We start from the raw sequence: 16204 nt of genomic DNA, 5'->3' as shown, positions 1-16204 counted from the left end.
AGTTCAGTAGCTCAGATCTTTGAAACCATGTCAGACATCAACAGTCATGATCCAAGGACTCTAGGAAAAAGCCTGTGTATCATCACAGGGGCCTCCAGAGGCTTCGGACGGGCGCTGGCACTTCAAGTAAGAGACTTTTCCTTTAAAAAGAACCAAATTATGAACAGTTATTGACAAGCGTTGGGCTTCTCTTATCAAGGTGGTCCATCTGCTGGAGCCTGGCTCTGTCCTTCTGCTGGTGGCTCGTTCAGGAGCTCAGCTGCAGGAAGTGAAGGACGAGCTGCAGAACTTCAGAGATGAACCAGAGCGTCAGATTCACTGCATCACAGCAGATTTAAGCACTAAAGACGGAGTGGAGGAAACAGTGAGCGTAGCCAGTCAGGAGGCAGAGAAGGAGCTGGATCATGTGCTTCTTATCAACAACGCTGGTGAGAAAAGAATAAAATAGCTGCTTTTGTAAAAGTCTGCACTAATCAGATGTTTTATAGTGAATCTCTCGCTTTTTCAGGTTCTTTGGGGAAAATTTCCAGTTTTGTCAGTTTCACAGACCCCAAAGAGGTGGATTCCTACATGTCCTTCAATGTTAGTTCAGCTCTAGCCCTAACAGCTGGAATCCTGCAGATGTTTCCACGTAGGCCAGGCTTACGATGGACGGTGGTTAATGTGTCATCTGTGTACGCGCTGGAAGCTTCTCCATTATGGGTTCTGTACTGCACTGCCAAAGCTGCCAGAACTATGATGTTCAAGGTGCTGGCTGAAGATGAGCCCAATGTCAAAGTGCTCAACTACTCTCCAGGTACGTATGTACTATATACAGCGGCAAAGTCATTCCACAGCATTAACTAAGATAGGTGTAGGTACTTTTTCAAACTTAAAAAGATTTTGAAAAACAATCTTTGTCAACTTGACAAGAGAAAGGACAATAATGATGGAATTAAATAAACATTTTATTCATAAAGTAAAGCATCAAACTATGAATATTTCTGTTTAATTCTCTTTAATTCAATTATTTGAATGATGAACACAGAGGTGAGAGCTACAAAACCTCTGCCTCCCTTTGTCTCACTTTCCAACTAGTAAAATTAAATATTCTATATTTTTAGTGTTGTCATTAAAAAAAATTGCAATTAGAAATGTAAATATTTACTTTCTATCAAAATCCTATACAGAATTTGAAATTATTCAACACTTTCAATCAAACGTAAAAAATACAGGAAAAACTGAACTTTTTGTAAATGACTATACGAGTTGTAGATAAAATAAGATTGGTGCTGCAGTACTACATCATTTACAGTAATGTTAAAAAACAAATTAGTTTTAAAAACCTGTAAAATTCTCAAAAATGTGGGATTTTGTTTGAATTTGTGCTTTTTCCTTCACAAAAACATGGCCCACTTGAGGTCAAACTGGGTCATATTTGGCGCTTGAACTAAAATGAGTTTGACACCCCTGCTCTAAGCAGTTTAGTCTCTCAGTTCCTGCAGTCGAAAACATTCCTACAGCATGATGCTGCCACCACCGTGCGTCAAAGTAGGAATGTGTTAGCAAGGTGATGTGTAGTGTCTTTTCTTCTCCTGATACAACACTTAGAGTTTGGACAAAAAAGTTCCATTTTGATTTCATCAGAACAAAGAAATTTGTTTTTTCCAGATCTGAGGATCTGATAAGATGCCTTTAGTCAAAGTGTCTTCTGTCAGGCCTTTCTACAACAAAGGCCTGATTGTTGGAGTGCATTAGCAATAGTTGCCTTTTTGAAAGGTTATTCTATCCCTGCAATTGAACACTGGAGCTCCCCCTTAGTGACTATTGGGTTCTTGTTCATCTCTCTGACCAAGGCCATTCTACCGTATTTCGCTTGATCCGGTGGTCAGAAATAGTAATGGTGCTGGTGGTTTCAAACTAAGAAGCTTATAGGCAAAGAAAAGGACTTTCAAATGCATCAACATGCTTGTTTGGAAATGTTCACTGTTTTCACTGTTTTAACAAACAAACATTTTTATTTTTATTTTTATTTTTATTTTTATTTTTATTTTTATTTTTATTTTTATTTTTATTTTTATTTTTATTTTTATTTTTATTATATTTTAAATTAAATTTATTTTTGATTTATTTTACTTTATGTTTATTTTCATGTTTATTTTATTTTTCTTTACTCTAATTCATCTTTTGTTATACTTTTGTAATACTGAAAACACCTTGCTTTGAAGAAAAGTAATTACTTACTGCCCTCTAGTGTCAGGAGCGCGATATGAAGTTATTCTGCTGAATATAAATCTAAGAAATAAAAGCATCAACTTTTGTTTTGGCATCAGCAACTTCCACAGCCTACTATAAATAGAAAATGATCCATAAGTTAAAAACCTTTGGGTTACAGTGGTACAAAGTCAATCTTAAATAATCTCACCAGGTCTTTTATTCTTATTCTTATTATTGCAATCATGGTCACCCCATTGACGTACATTATTTAAAGTATATTCAAACCTGTTTTTGTTTTTTTCAATGTGTAGGAAAACAACAGAAGCTGGAATCATTACTGAATGCATTACAGAGGTAACATTGAATCTTTTCTCTATAACTCAGCTGTTCTTCTGCTTTTCTAAAGGACCAATGGAGACAGAGATGCAGGAGAAGGTTCGTGAGATAACTGGAACAAGTGTCGATGTGATGGCCTGCAAAGATTCTGCAGCCACTCTCATTAAGTTAATCATTGACAATGAGTTTCCTTCAGGCACTCACCTGGATTTCTTTGAAAGCTAAAGAAAAACACACTAAGCAACTTTTAATGATACTTATATACCACATTACATAATAAAGCTATAAACTTCATATCCTCATTTGCCAAAATCAATGTGCAAACCTACTGGAAACTTCTAATAAAAAGCTTTTATGTGGAAAATTGAGTGTTGTTCTTGCCTGAAGATGACCACGTACACATTGACATTGTGAAATTTGGGAGGTATGAAAGCAGACATGGGCAACTGGTGCCACCCAATATAAATGCACAAAATGACCCCAAAACCACCCAAAATTACAACAAAAATTCACAAGACAAATACAACTGTACACAAGTACAACATAATATATATAAAATAACAAAAATACATACAAGGACTACAAAAACCCACAAAACAACAATAAAAACATAAAATAAATGCACAAAATGACCCCAAAACCACTTAAATTACATAAAATACACAAAAGTACAACAAAAAGACACAAGACAAATACAAATGTACTCAAGTATTACGTTGTGTATGAAACAACATCAAAAATACACAAAAGGACTCAAAAATACACAAAATAACCCAAAATGCAATAAGCCCTTCCTCGAACAACTGAATCTGTAAAAACTCCAAAGCATGTGTTTAGTCATAGTCTTTTGACTAAAATCTAACTTAGTTTTAGTCACAATGACTATTTCAGTTATCAGTCCACTTTTACTCAGTAAATAACATTATGATTTTTGTCGACTAAATCTGTTACAGATATATGACTAAAATATAATGAGTTTATGTATTTCTTTCAAAGCTTTAGTTATATGCTAATACCATTAAGGCTTGTCCCGAATTCCACGCAACAAAAGTAGTTTTGATTGCACCATCTTCCAAAACAGAAACTGAGTTCTGATTGGACGATGTCCTAAGTGCAACCTGTGGCTCTGGAGCCTCATGTGGCTCTTTGACTCTTTTGCAATGGCTCCCTGTAGCTTTAAAAATATTAAAATAATAAATTGTTATTTCTTACAGAGGGTATTGATGATTAATGACATTAACTTCAAATAAAACTCTGATAAAACAATAAATCACGTTGTGCAATAACTCTGCCACCTTCCTACCTCACCTCCTGAAACATCTACAGACCATCAACCTGTGGTTAACCTTAAGTTTAAAATCCCTGGTAAGATAAGTAAAATAACAAAAGGAGTATTCTGAAAGAAAATAAACACTTTATTTGAGTGGGAAAAGATTTATTTAATTGTCAACATGCCGGCCATACGTGCATGCTTAATATGTTGCAAGAAATTAAAAATGTGGCATCACATGATCATGTGTTATCAAATTCATGTTATTTTTTGTAGCCCTTCAAATCCATTAACTCATGAAATTATTAGACGTTATTTTAACTGTATAGAATTTTATACACTGTATTGTCTACAATGAAAAAGTATTTTTTTTGGCTCCGGAAGGATTTTTAATCCACGTGAGATGAGGCTAAAGGGCTCCTTTGAGAGTAAAGTGAACATTATTGTTTAGTTCTCATTAGTTGACAAAGTTTTTTTTTAATTTTTGTTCACATGTATTTGTTTTTAATTTAGTCATTGTCTAGTTTTAATCAGTAAATAACATTAAGATTTTAGTCGACTAAATCTGTTACAGATATAGTCGACTAAAATATAAAGAGTTTATGTATACTGTATAGTTATTTAGTAGCTTTAGTTATATTGGATGGTATTAAGGCTTGTCCCGCCTTCCACGCAACAAAAGTGGTAAATGGTAAATGGATTACGAAAGTAGTTTTGATAGGATACCTTCCAAAAAAAGAAACTTAGTTCTGATTGGATTTCGTCCTATGTGAACACTATAGTTGAGTTTTTATTGGTCGACAAAGAAAACTAAATTTTTATACAGTTTTTTTCACACATTTTTTTATTTTTATTTAAAATGAGTCATAGTCTAGTTATTGTTACTTTAAAAAAATACAGTCGATGAAAACTATGATGGAAATAAATAAATAAATGAATACTCCAAAAAGCGGAACGACATCACATTAATTTTTCTCAAATATGATTGATTTGATCCAAATGTAATAAATATAGTGTAATGTGTATAGAGGTTGTGTCGACCTTGACCCAGTCCAGCCTCAGTATTCTTTAAAAGGAACATCGGTGTATTAAGTCACATCTTGGAGGGTGACAGAAGCTTCGGGAGTGTGTGCTCAAAGGCCGAGAACACGGTAGAAGCAGTGAGAGTCAAATCTCTCACAGCTGCTCAACATCACTGCTGACTTTTGACAGACGGCCCCAACTGGAGGCCCAAAATAACCCTCAGGGAGAGAGGAGCCATACCAAATCATGGCTGGAACCTGGGGGGGACTTTTGTCACTCAACAGGACAAAAACTTCCCAAAAAAGACAAAAGAAGGTTAAACCATTAAGATCTGAAGAGATAAGATGAAGTTAAATAGATCTCAGGGGACTGTTAGGTCCAAACTGCTGAGAATGGCACCAAATTTAAGTCTCAAGGGACAAAAGTCAGAAATGGCCACCAACCCATTCTCTGTATGACTTGGTATAGGTCAAGAGGTGAACGACTATTTTAGTACCATTGGCTGAAGTATGTCCAGTTGTCATCAAAGAAGAGGAAGGACCAGTTTGGTCCTCAAATTGTTCATCTGTCCTCATACTTCTCTCCTGGAGTGCTTGTTTCTCAGCATCCGTGATGGAGAATGTGGCAATATTCGACTCTCCTGGCAAAGGCAGAGGTTTGAAAGCTAACAAAGAGTTCTGGGCTGGAGACGTGATTTTTGCAGAGGCCAGTCTTTCAGCTGTCGTGTTTGACAGGTACGTAAAAAGGCCAGCACTGGACGAACAATAGCATTTTTTGGGAAATTTCCTGCGTAATGGAAAACCCAAGCTTTATTCATTTTATTTACAGACGGTGTTAAGAGAAAACTGTAAAACTTTTATGTTCAGCATTGTTTGTAGTTGGCAGCACAATAGATATGAGAATAAAAAAAGCAGATGGACCCTCACAATAAATATATAATTTATATATCACTTATTACAATAATTTACAGGTGTTTTACGTGTGATTAAATACGTGTGTACATATAAGTATGCATATGTAGATTGGTGTGTGTACATTGTTTTAGTTTTATTCATTTACTTACAGTATACTTGAAAATGAAATGCAATAATAAATGGGTTAAATGGACATTATAAAGGAGGAGACTTGTCATTTGAAATCTGTTTCCCCTGTAATTTTATTTTTATTGTATTTTTGTTTTTCCTTCAAATTTTATAATTCTTCAAAAACAAATAAAGATTTTTTTAACAATATAATACATATACTGGTACTAGATTTAGGAGTTATACGTATAGATTTAATAATTTATATAGATTTATTTAGTTTTTTGTTTTTTTTCACCATTTATTTATCTTTTTTTTTTAGCAAGAATTTTTTTTAAATTCATTTATTTATTTTTATTTTTCCTGTTGTATGTGTTTTCATTGTGTTGCATGGAAAGGTTTTGACATGTATGGAGAAACAACATCAATATAATGCCAAATAGTCAATAATAAGAGTATTTACGTTGTTTACATATTTGGAAATGTACTTTTTCTAAATAACATCTTGAAGCACATCTGCTTTACTTCCTGAGCCCACACTGTCATATTCAGCTCTATAATATTGAAGAAAATGAGAAAACTCATTCGGGTTCCAAGGCTACAGCGGTGCACAGGTTTTCTCTGAATGCTGATTATTGCTGGTTATTCCAGTGATAGCCATAGCCATATATAACCAGTTCACCTTCTTTTTCAGTATGCAATGAGATTATGAACATCAAACACAATCAAACACCCTCTACCTACAAAGTACTATATTCATGTTTTATGGAGTTTTTTGATAGTAATTCGATTAGTGCGGCTTTTACAAAAGTCTTGTGGAGGAAATAATTCCCAGTTTGTCACAAACAGCAGCTTTACAACTTGTGATATCATGGTTTGATTTGAGAACAACAACAAAAATCATCCATATTACCGGTCGATTTGAAACGCTGGAACTACACATCACAGTGATTGTCTGTGTTAATCTTATCACATACTCAGCAGATTGATCTGAAGTGAACTCCTGCCATCTTTCATGTGTTTCCCCCTTTCTACAGTCTGGCTGAGCGTATTTGCCACAGTTGTTTCCGTAGACAAGACAAGCTCCAGAGGTGCGGCCAGTGTAAATTTGCACATTACTGTGACCGAACCTGCCAGAGAGCCGGTTGGGCCGAACACAAGCAAGAGTGCAGCGCCATTAAAACTTTTGGCAAGGCACCAAATGAGAACATCCGGTAAGCAGTGTTGATTTTGTCAGCTAGAAATTTTCATCCTAGTTTTTGTCGTTAAAAGTGACAATAACAAGACTAAAATCATAATGCCATTTACTTGACTAAAGCTATAACTTAAATAGTCCTGATCACTACATTTGGACTAAAATAAAGTTGCACTTTAGTCAAAAGTCTATAACTAAAACTAGATCAAAATTTGATGTCAAATTGATCACTGCTGGTATATAGGTCAGGGGTTCTCAACCCCATTTGGGTTGCCAGATGCATTAAAAAATATTATTCTTTTTTGAACAATTTCAGCCTATTTTTGTTTATTTTTACCCTTTTTCTGCAAGAACATCAAACTTGCCATATTTTAGCCTATTTTCATCACTTTTTCTTGCCATTTTTGGCTCCTTTGAATGTATTTTTGCTACATTACTCCCATTTCTGCCACTTCTCCATCAAATTTCAATGCCTTTTCTGCACATTTTTTCCACTTTCAAAACATTTTCAGCACTTATAAACCCTTTCAACCCCTTTTCTAACCTAATGTCACATATGTTGACTCATTAATGTCACTTTTAACTACTTTTCAACATGTTTTACGATTATTTTTGCCAATTTAACTACATTCAAGATTTGTCATGCCCATAATTTGCCAGCTAATTCTTCTTACTTTTTAAAATTGCATTTCCGCAACCCTTTCCAATTCTCCCACTTTCAAGCCAATATTGACACTTTGAACCCTTTATACCACTTTTTCTGCCCAATTTTGGGATATTTTGCAACTTTTAACCAATTTCCGTGATTTTTTATATCCCATTTCACCACCTTTTTGGTCACTTTTAAATTAAAAGAAGGATTTAAATCATTAAGATGACTATATAGTATGGCACAAATAATAATAACCTTCCTGGATAACAGTGGATATTATTCAGATAAATACATAAATGCGGTTATCACAGATTCATGGAACAATGGACCATCATTTTGCTGACTTTATGGATGGGCCCCAAAAAGCTCTCCCCTTTATTCCCCCTTATAGATGGCCCTGTCTCCACATGACTGTTCTTCAATGTTCATGTCTGTGTTGAACCACCTTCGAGTGCAGTGGGGGTCCTTGGTCTCTGCAACCTTTATTTTGGAGGTCTCGGGCTGAAAAGGTTGAGAACCACTGCTTTAGGAAACAGATCAATGGTAGAGATGCTTTAGTTACAAGTTACAATGTTAAGGAAAACTGATTATTTATAGTGGTTTTTATGAAGCAATGTGATTCAAGTCTGATATAAAAAGTTCATTACCTCACTCTTTAAGGTTTGTGGGTTTTTTTTAGTCTACTTGCTTTTAGATGTGCTCCTGAATGCACATGTTGTGCCAGTCAAATGTTTGTCTTTTTCTTTGATCTGATAAAGACTGGTGGCTCGTATTCTGTGGCGCCTGGACAAGGAGGGCGGTGTGGTGTCGGACATGCAGCTGACCACCCTGGAGGAGCTGGAGGACCACATCTGTGACATGCAGGAGGACGAGATGAAAGAGTTCAAAGTGGACATCCACAACTTCCTGGACTACTGGCCCCGTAACAGCAAGCAGCACACCATCGACGTCATCTCCCACATCTTTGGAGTGGTGCGTCACTCATTAATCCATTTGAGAACATTGTTTTGCTGTCATACTTCATTCAGAACTCCAGCAGTGTGGTAAAAATACAGTACTAGATAACATATTTTATGATGAAGATCAGCTGACAATTTTAGCTCCTTGTGATGGAGATTATTCTGTAATCCAACCATTGTTCACAGTGATTCAGGCAGGGTTGATGGATTCTAAACAGTATCACATTTCTGCATGGTTAAGAACTTTTAAATGAGGCTGTCCACCACTGAACTGAAGTGGTGGACAGCCTCTTCTTCTTACAAGAACAAACCAGTTGGCTTGTCTCAATTTAATAAGGATTTTAATGAAGATAAACATTATCACTCAGTTATGGAGTAAACCATACTCATAAACACAACAGTGTACTGGGTGATACTGTATGTACAACATTTGAGAGAACAATCTACAATTAATCCCATCTTTGTTTAAATTTCCTTCATAATCATTTCACAAATCAAAATATGATTCCTGATATGTAAAAGTAAAATTTCAATATAATTAATTATACACATTTTGGCAACATGAGAGAAACATATTTTGGTTTCTAATGATTTCTCCAATGAGAATTTATTTCATTAACGTATTACTGTACTGGGTCAAAAAGGGCAAAGAGCTAAACGTACACAGGTGTCTCATTCATGTTGGTTATTGTGTATCACATGATTGATTGATTTTATGTTGGTATCTGTCTGTGTTTTAGATCAACTGTAACGGCTTCTCTGTGAGTGACCAAAGGGGTCTTCAGGCGGTGGGGGTGGGACTCTTTCTAAATCTGTGCTTGGTGAATCATAACTGCTGGCCAAACTGCACCGTTATCCTCAATCATGGAAAGTAAGTTTATAAAAAAAAAACCTCTGAGAAAATCTTTGTTTTGACTTATAGAAAAAAACTCGAACTCAAATTCAAATTTGTTAAAAAGCGATAATTTCAGAGCTGTTTCTGGCCAAATGCAGAAAACTGCATTGGGCCTCTTTAGCCACAAGGGGGCCCCAAACCTGAGCTTTAGACCAAAATTTTGACTTGTCCTTATCACTAATATGATGGAAAATATATTTAGAATGTAGTAATTAAACGTCATGTTCCTGCTCAGAAAGCTCAAACTCTCTTTTATTTATTGAGTAATAGATGATTGTTGTATTGTTTTTATTGTTACATATTTAATCACATTTTTTTGTTTGAGTGGCTCCTTTAATATGTTTAATTTTAAAGAGACTTTGGAGCAGTTTGTGGAGCATTTAATGAATCAGGAGTTTGGAACACACTGGTGGCCCCCAAACAGCATCTTTAGGGCCCTAAATAGACTAGAAAGAGTTCGACTGGTTGGCACGTGTGTTTACAAATGTTCAGTGTTTGTGTGAAAGTCTGTGTCATTTCGTATAAAACTCCTCCCTGTTTGTCTTGCAGCCAATCGGCAGTGAATACAATGTTTCATTCTCAACGGAGGTGCGTTACCTCAAAACCAAGTTGTTTTTTTTTAAATGGCATTTATTTGAGCACCATTGAGTCAAAAACATGAAACACTTATTGTTCATAACACGTAACCCTCCAAATGCTTTTGTAACACATTCATGTTTGACTCTTGTGTGCACTATCAAAATGCTGCGCCAATTCTAACATTTCCTCATCACTGGTTTAGTTTGAAAATGTCTCAATAAATCCTTCATTTACACACATTAATAACAGCTTTAAAGCTGCCGGCGACGATTTCTAAAAGTTTTAAAACTGTACTCGTATTTCATCCAAAACTGGTTCTTATCCGCAAGTGAAGCCAGTGTGACCCGGGAAAGTGACATCTGTGGTGTTTTCACAAATCGAAAGTTGTGCCAAAACCACTGCAGATGTAGATTTTGTGTCTTTCAATGGAAACATCATAAACAAACCAGAACAGAAAAAGCATCTAGCAAATCGCTGCCTTCCAAGAAACTAGACAAAACACGGAAAAAAACTCAATAAAAACATCTTAAATATCAGAAATACTAAATAGTAACTTTGAACATCGCAGTCTAAGCTCGTATCATAAACTTAGCGTGATAATGTGATGCAAGTTGCGGCAAAACCACAAAAAAGAACAGATTCTACTTCCTCCATGTGGTTACAAATTTAGCCTAGCTGGATTTGAATCCTGTTAAGAATTTTTTGCACTTTGGCAGAAACTTGGCAAGTTTCTTTGGTAAAAAAGTTTCTTCTACGGGATTCGTCTACGGGATTCCCAATCCACAAGTGATGCCAATGTGACCCCAAACACACTGGCAAAGTGACATTTCTGGTGTTTTCACAGATCAAAAGTTGTGCCAAAAACCACTGTCTATGTTGATTTTGTGGCTTTCAATGGAAACACGAACAAAAATTTCGTCTGGCGAATCGCTGCCCTCCTTATCTGGTAAAGAAACTCCAGAAATCACAGAAAGAACGTAGTAAAAACATCTTAAATATCTGGAATCGTTCATCAAACGTTTTAGCTTTTGCAGGATTCCCAATCCCACAATGCAATGCAAAACTTTTCAGAAATTCAAGTCATATGACCATTTGTCAACAAATCCGTCCTTTGTGACGGTCAAAAACAATCTTTGACATGTTTGTGAGTAAATTATCCCATTTTTCAGAAGAAATACCTTTGATGTATTGATCAACGAGGCCTGCGTCTTTATTTGTGTTCAATGAAGTGATAGGAATCGTCTACCGCAGCTAAAAAGGTTTTTCTTTTCTTCAAAAGAATGTTTACTTCTGTGGAGCTTTTCAGTCACGTTTTGTGTTCGTCCATTTTTAAAACACGGATGGCAGCGTAAGTGCATCAGAGGCATGTTTCCATCAGTTCACGCCTAACTTCATGTAACACAATGTCATAATTCCTCTTAGTGTTCAAGATAAGTAGAGGTAGAACAGTTCTACATTTACAAAATTAATAGTTTGATTTTGTGAAGCAAAGTGTGGCATATAAAGGATGGACACTAACTGCTCACTGTTTCAGTCCGTCACCTAGTTTGAGCTGAAAGACCTGCAAGCTTTCTCAATCATCAACTGTAAACAAAGAAAGACAAGATCAAGCATTCTTAGGTTTATTCAAAACTCTGTTTTCCCAGGATCGAACTACGAGCTTTGGGTAAAATAGAAGAAGGAGAAGAACTGACAGTCTCTTACGTGGATTACTTGAATCTGTCAGAGGAGCGACAAAGACACCTGAAAACACAGTATTTCTTCGAATGCACGTGTGAGCACTGCAAGAACAAAACCAAAGACGACCTGAAGATGGCGGGACGGGAAAAAGATGGCGTAAAGGTATGAGGCTTAAAAGCAGTAGACAAATAGAACAGCAGACACTGAGCACATCAGCTACTGACAGCAGTGATAAGAACAGACGAGAAACATGAGAAGCGTGACGACAGTGACTATTTCAGGCAGAGATAAAGTCCAGAGTGGATTTAGCATTCATGGCATTCACTTATTGAGAGATGTTTAGGAACAGATGACGTACAGGAATGAAGAAAGTACTTTTTTTTGTTTTTTGTTTTTTTAATTGTCATTTTGAGTCACTTACTGTTTTTGTTCTCCTTTTGTATATTTTTGTTGTTGTTTTTGGTGTATTTTTTTTATAAACTTGTGTGTTTTTTTTATAATCATTTTGTCTATCTTTCTTCTCCTGTCTCTTTTTGTGCATTTTTCTATAAGGTTGTATGTTTTTTGGACTCATTTTGTCTATTTCTGTCTTCCTTTTGTGTATTTGATTAGTTTTTTGTGCATTGGCGATTTTCTCCAGATACACTTTTAAGTTTTTGGTTGAAATTGTCTTTATGTGCTGACTAATGTGCACTGAAAAAGGAACAAAGAAAATGTGTCAACTGTAGCAGCAGTAAACCTGTGATAACTGTAATAACCATTTTTTTTAACCAATCACGTCCCCCTGTCTCCCTGCTCGTTCTCGATCCCTCGCATGCACGAGCTCACACTGAAAGCGCTTCACCTCTGACAGAGTTAAAACAGAGTTTTTGGTCACGTTTTTAACATATATAATGGTAAAGTTTATTGTTTACTTAATGCTGAATGCTGAATCTTTTTAATCTCATCCAGACTATAATCTTTTCCCAGAATAATTCTTATTTTACTGCACATATAATGTAAAAAACCTATAACCAACATTAGCTTTGTATACATTATTCTTGATAAAATTATTTTTATAATGTAAATCTTTGTAATCTTCCAGCCCACAGAGGAACAGGTGAAAGAAGCCTCAGATTACTGCTACCAAATGATGGATAAGATTGAGAAGGCTCGTTTAAATGGAGACTACCACGAGGTATTCTATCAAACATAAGTTTTGTTTTTTTAATTTTTAATTTTTTAAATGTATGCCTTACGACACATTTAATTTTTCTAGGTGGTAAAATTGTGCAGAGGATGCATCGAGAAGGCAGAGCCTGTTCTGGCTGACACGCACATCTACCTGCTGAGGATCTATAGCACGATGAGTGAAGTGCAGTCGTACCTGCAGTACTTTGAGGAGGCGGCTGACTACGCACGTAAAATGGTGGAGGGATACGTGTAAGTGGGAGCTACTGGTCTTCATTTTTAAATTGCAAGCATTATTCCTCCGCATGTTTTATTTTAAGGCAATAAAATACATGAATGATTACATGACTACATTTTGTTTCACAAACAGAAAGCTGTACCACCCCAACAACGCTGCCCTGGGAATGGCCGCTATGCGGGCTGGAGTGACCCATTGGCAGGCTGGGCTGATCGAGGTCGGACATGGAATGATCTGTAAAGCCTACGCCATCCTGATGGTCACTCATGGACCTACGCATCCCATAACCAAAGACCTGGATGTTAGCATAATACAAAAAACACTTTACACAACAAAGCTGCTTAAAGGGATCCTCCACTGTTTTTTACAAAAGTGGCTTAAAACCTTTGAAATGTTCTTATTAGATCTATGCTTAACAAAAACACATTATTTTGCATCTTATTTGTTTAATTAACTTTTGAAAATGTGACTACTGTTTTAGAGCCAGTGTTCCGCTATCTTGAAATCACATGATTGATGATGTCACACAGCCCAACTGCCTCTAAACATCCCATTGTTTTCTATTACAGTGAAGCATTTAGTCTGATTTTTTGTTTATTTAGCATCTTTTTCGGTCAAAATGCCAATTTGTGCTGATTTTGGTTGCTCTAAACCAGGAGTGGGCAACTCCAGTCCTCGAGGGCCAGATTCCTGAGACTTTTAGATGTCTCCCTGCTCCAACATTCAGCCATTTGTTGGATTCAGGTGTGTTGGAGCAGGGACACAATTAAAAGTCTCAGGAATCCGACCCTCGAGGATTGGAGTTGCCCACATCTGCTCTAAACAATCAGCGACAGAGAAGAAAAGCTCTCCTAAGAGACCTTTACTCTCCCTTAGGGATGTAACGATTAATCGTAAGGCAGTTAAAAATCGATTCATAGGTATCACGGTTGATATCGATTTTCTGAAAATTGAATCGCAGTACTTTTTTTAACCAGCAGAGGGCGCTATCCACAAGTGTAGTCTGCTAATACTTTCTTTCTGGCCACCTTCTACTCTTAAATATGTTAATAAATGATTCATTACCCCTTAAGCACCGAAAGAATATCTGTAATATTACTTGAATATCTGTAAAAGTCACGTTTTTCTATTAGCTCTGTCTGCTAGCATAGCATCTCTTCTTCACTGCAAGATATCTGCATGCCAACCGACCACTGTGTTACCAGCGCCCTCTGCTGGTCCAAACAAATATGACGTAAATCAGTGCATTCACGGTTTTTTTTTTTTTTTTTTAAGTCCAATTGTTAAGGCACAAAATACATTTTTCAGTTGCACTTTTAAAAGAAAAAGAACTATTATGCAGTTTTGCATTGTTTATTATAGAACCAGAATTTATATTAATAGGCTTCATTTTCATTTGTATTATTCCTTTATTTATTTCATTCAAGATTTATTTTTAGTTAAATTGCATTGTTTTGAATAGTTTATCAAGGAATTCTTTTGACAATGAAAAATAAAAGGAAAATAGTACCGTATTTTCTAGTTTTTTTTTCCCCCCAAAAAAATTTGTCTACAGTCCCATTTTGTAAAATAAATCGTGAGAGAATCGTATCGTGAACCCAGTATCGTGAATCAAATCGTATCGGGAGTTGAGTGAATCGTTACATCCCTACTCTCCCTTAAACAATGTGCTGACACGCTCTGGTGGCTGAAGTCACAGACTGTTGAAGGACTCCATCCAAAAGGACTTCTATTCTCAGGGTTTGTGTGTTTTCAACAGTTCGTTATTTACTCGCTTAACTTCAGCCATCAGAACATCAGCCTTGCACTGTTTAAGGGGAAGTAAAGGCCCCTCAGGAGAGCTCTTCTTCTCTGCTTCATTGTCTACTATGAAAATGCAGAGTGAGAACTGTCTCCCCAGCAGTCACAGTTCTTATTTGGGTCACAACAGTTTTTTTTCCTCTTTCGGTAAACAAAAGAGGGTTAAATTGGCACCTTTAACGTTTCCTGATTATTTAGAACAACCAAAAGCTGCACCGGTTGTCATTTTGACTATAAAAGCTGCTAAATGATCTAAAAATCAGTCTGTTTCACTCCAATAGAAAACAATGGGATGTTTACAGGCAGTGGGGCCGCGTGACATCAATCGCGTGATTTCAAGATGGTGTAACATGTTCTTAAACAATATAGTGCCATTTTGAAAAAATTAATATAATAAATATGGTGCAAAATAATGTGTTTTGTTATGCATAGATCAAAAAATGTGCACACTTCAAAGGTTTAAGGCCACATTTGTTAAAAAAAAAGAAAAAATAGAAGAGGCTTCTATTCACAGTATTTTGACAATGTAGTTGCATTAGTTTGACTTAATGTTTTTTTCTTACACTTCTCTTCAGGCAATGCGTGTGCAGACAGAAATGGAACTGAGGATGTTCAAAGAAAACGAGTATGTTTACCACAGTATGAGAGAGGCAGCGCTGAAGAACAAACCCATGACCATGATGCACGAGCCCAAGTCTGTGGAGGAAGGCATCAAGGACCTCTTCCACCGCAGAAAGTGATCAGTAGCTTTGGTTGCCTGTAATCGGTTTCCCCTGAACGTCAGTCACCACATGCAGACTCGGTTATTCCTGTTTGTTGTACAACTTTTCATTAAAAAGAAACCATGGCATGTGTTTTTCCTTTACGCATCAACAGAACTGATGCAGGATTCTCTAAAAACTGATAAACCATGAGTAATATATAAGCTCAAGAGGCTTTTAAAGACTAACTAAACCCCCTGGTTTATTCTGACCTGCCACTAGGGACATTTTTCTTTTTAAAAATGCCTTGATTATGGGTGGAGCTCCTGGAGCAGTTAACGTCCAGTCTGTACTATAAAAATCTGTAAACAATCTTTGCTAACTAGCTACTCAATACATTTCTCAAGTATTTTATCACATAACTCTAGTTTTTAATAAAATGGGTGGTCCTAAAATACAGAATTTGGTTCATAACCAATAGCAAAATT

At 36.2% G+C, this 16204-nt stretch overlaps 2 protein-coding genes across 3 annotated transcripts; both read left to right on the top strand.

Annotated features, from left to right (window-relative positions):
• LOC114470299 (sepiapterin reductase-like) lies at positions 1-2757 on the top strand. The gene is made up of 4 exons (XM_028458415.1): positions 1-126; positions 200-428; positions 509-796; positions 2603-2757. The coding sequence occupies exons 1-4, from the start codon at positions 28-30 to the stop codon at positions 2755-2757; spliced, it is 771 nt and encodes a 256-aa protein (XP_028314216.1). The 5' UTR covers positions 1-27.
• A 2574-nt stretch (positions 2758-5331) lies between these two features.
• smyd1b (SET and MYND domain containing 1b) lies at positions 5332-15863 on the top strand. Of its 2 annotated transcripts, XM_028458485.1 has the most exons (10): positions 5332-5559; positions 6885-7061; positions 8453-8666; positions 9394-9524; positions 10098-10136; positions 11774-11969; positions 12892-12984; positions 13066-13229; positions 13348-13516; positions 15591-15863. In XM_028458485.1, exons 1-10 carry the CDS (start codon positions 5438-5440, stop codon positions 15753-15755), a joined length of 1470 nt encoding a protein of 489 aa, XP_028314286.1. In that variant the 5' UTR covers positions 5332-5437; the 3' UTR covers positions 15756-15863. The 2 variants fall into 2 exon arrangements, with proteins under 2 accessions (XP_028314286.1, XP_028314287.1); XM_028458486.1 differs by lacking the exon at positions 10098-10136 and having other exon boundaries at positions 15591-15755.
• Positions 15864-16204: the final 341 nt, after the last annotated feature.

The sequence above is a fragment of the Gouania willdenowi genome, chromosome 9 (genome assembly GCF_900634775.1).
Source record: "Gouania willdenowi chromosome 9, fGouWil2.1, whole genome shotgun sequence".
In the NCBI taxonomy this organism is placed as follows: Eukaryota; Metazoa; Chordata; class Actinopteri; order Blenniiformes; family Gobiesocidae; genus Gouania; species Gouania willdenowi.
The sequence above is the reverse complement of the archived record's forward strand: the minus strand, read 5'-3'. Positions and strand labels throughout refer to the sequence as shown.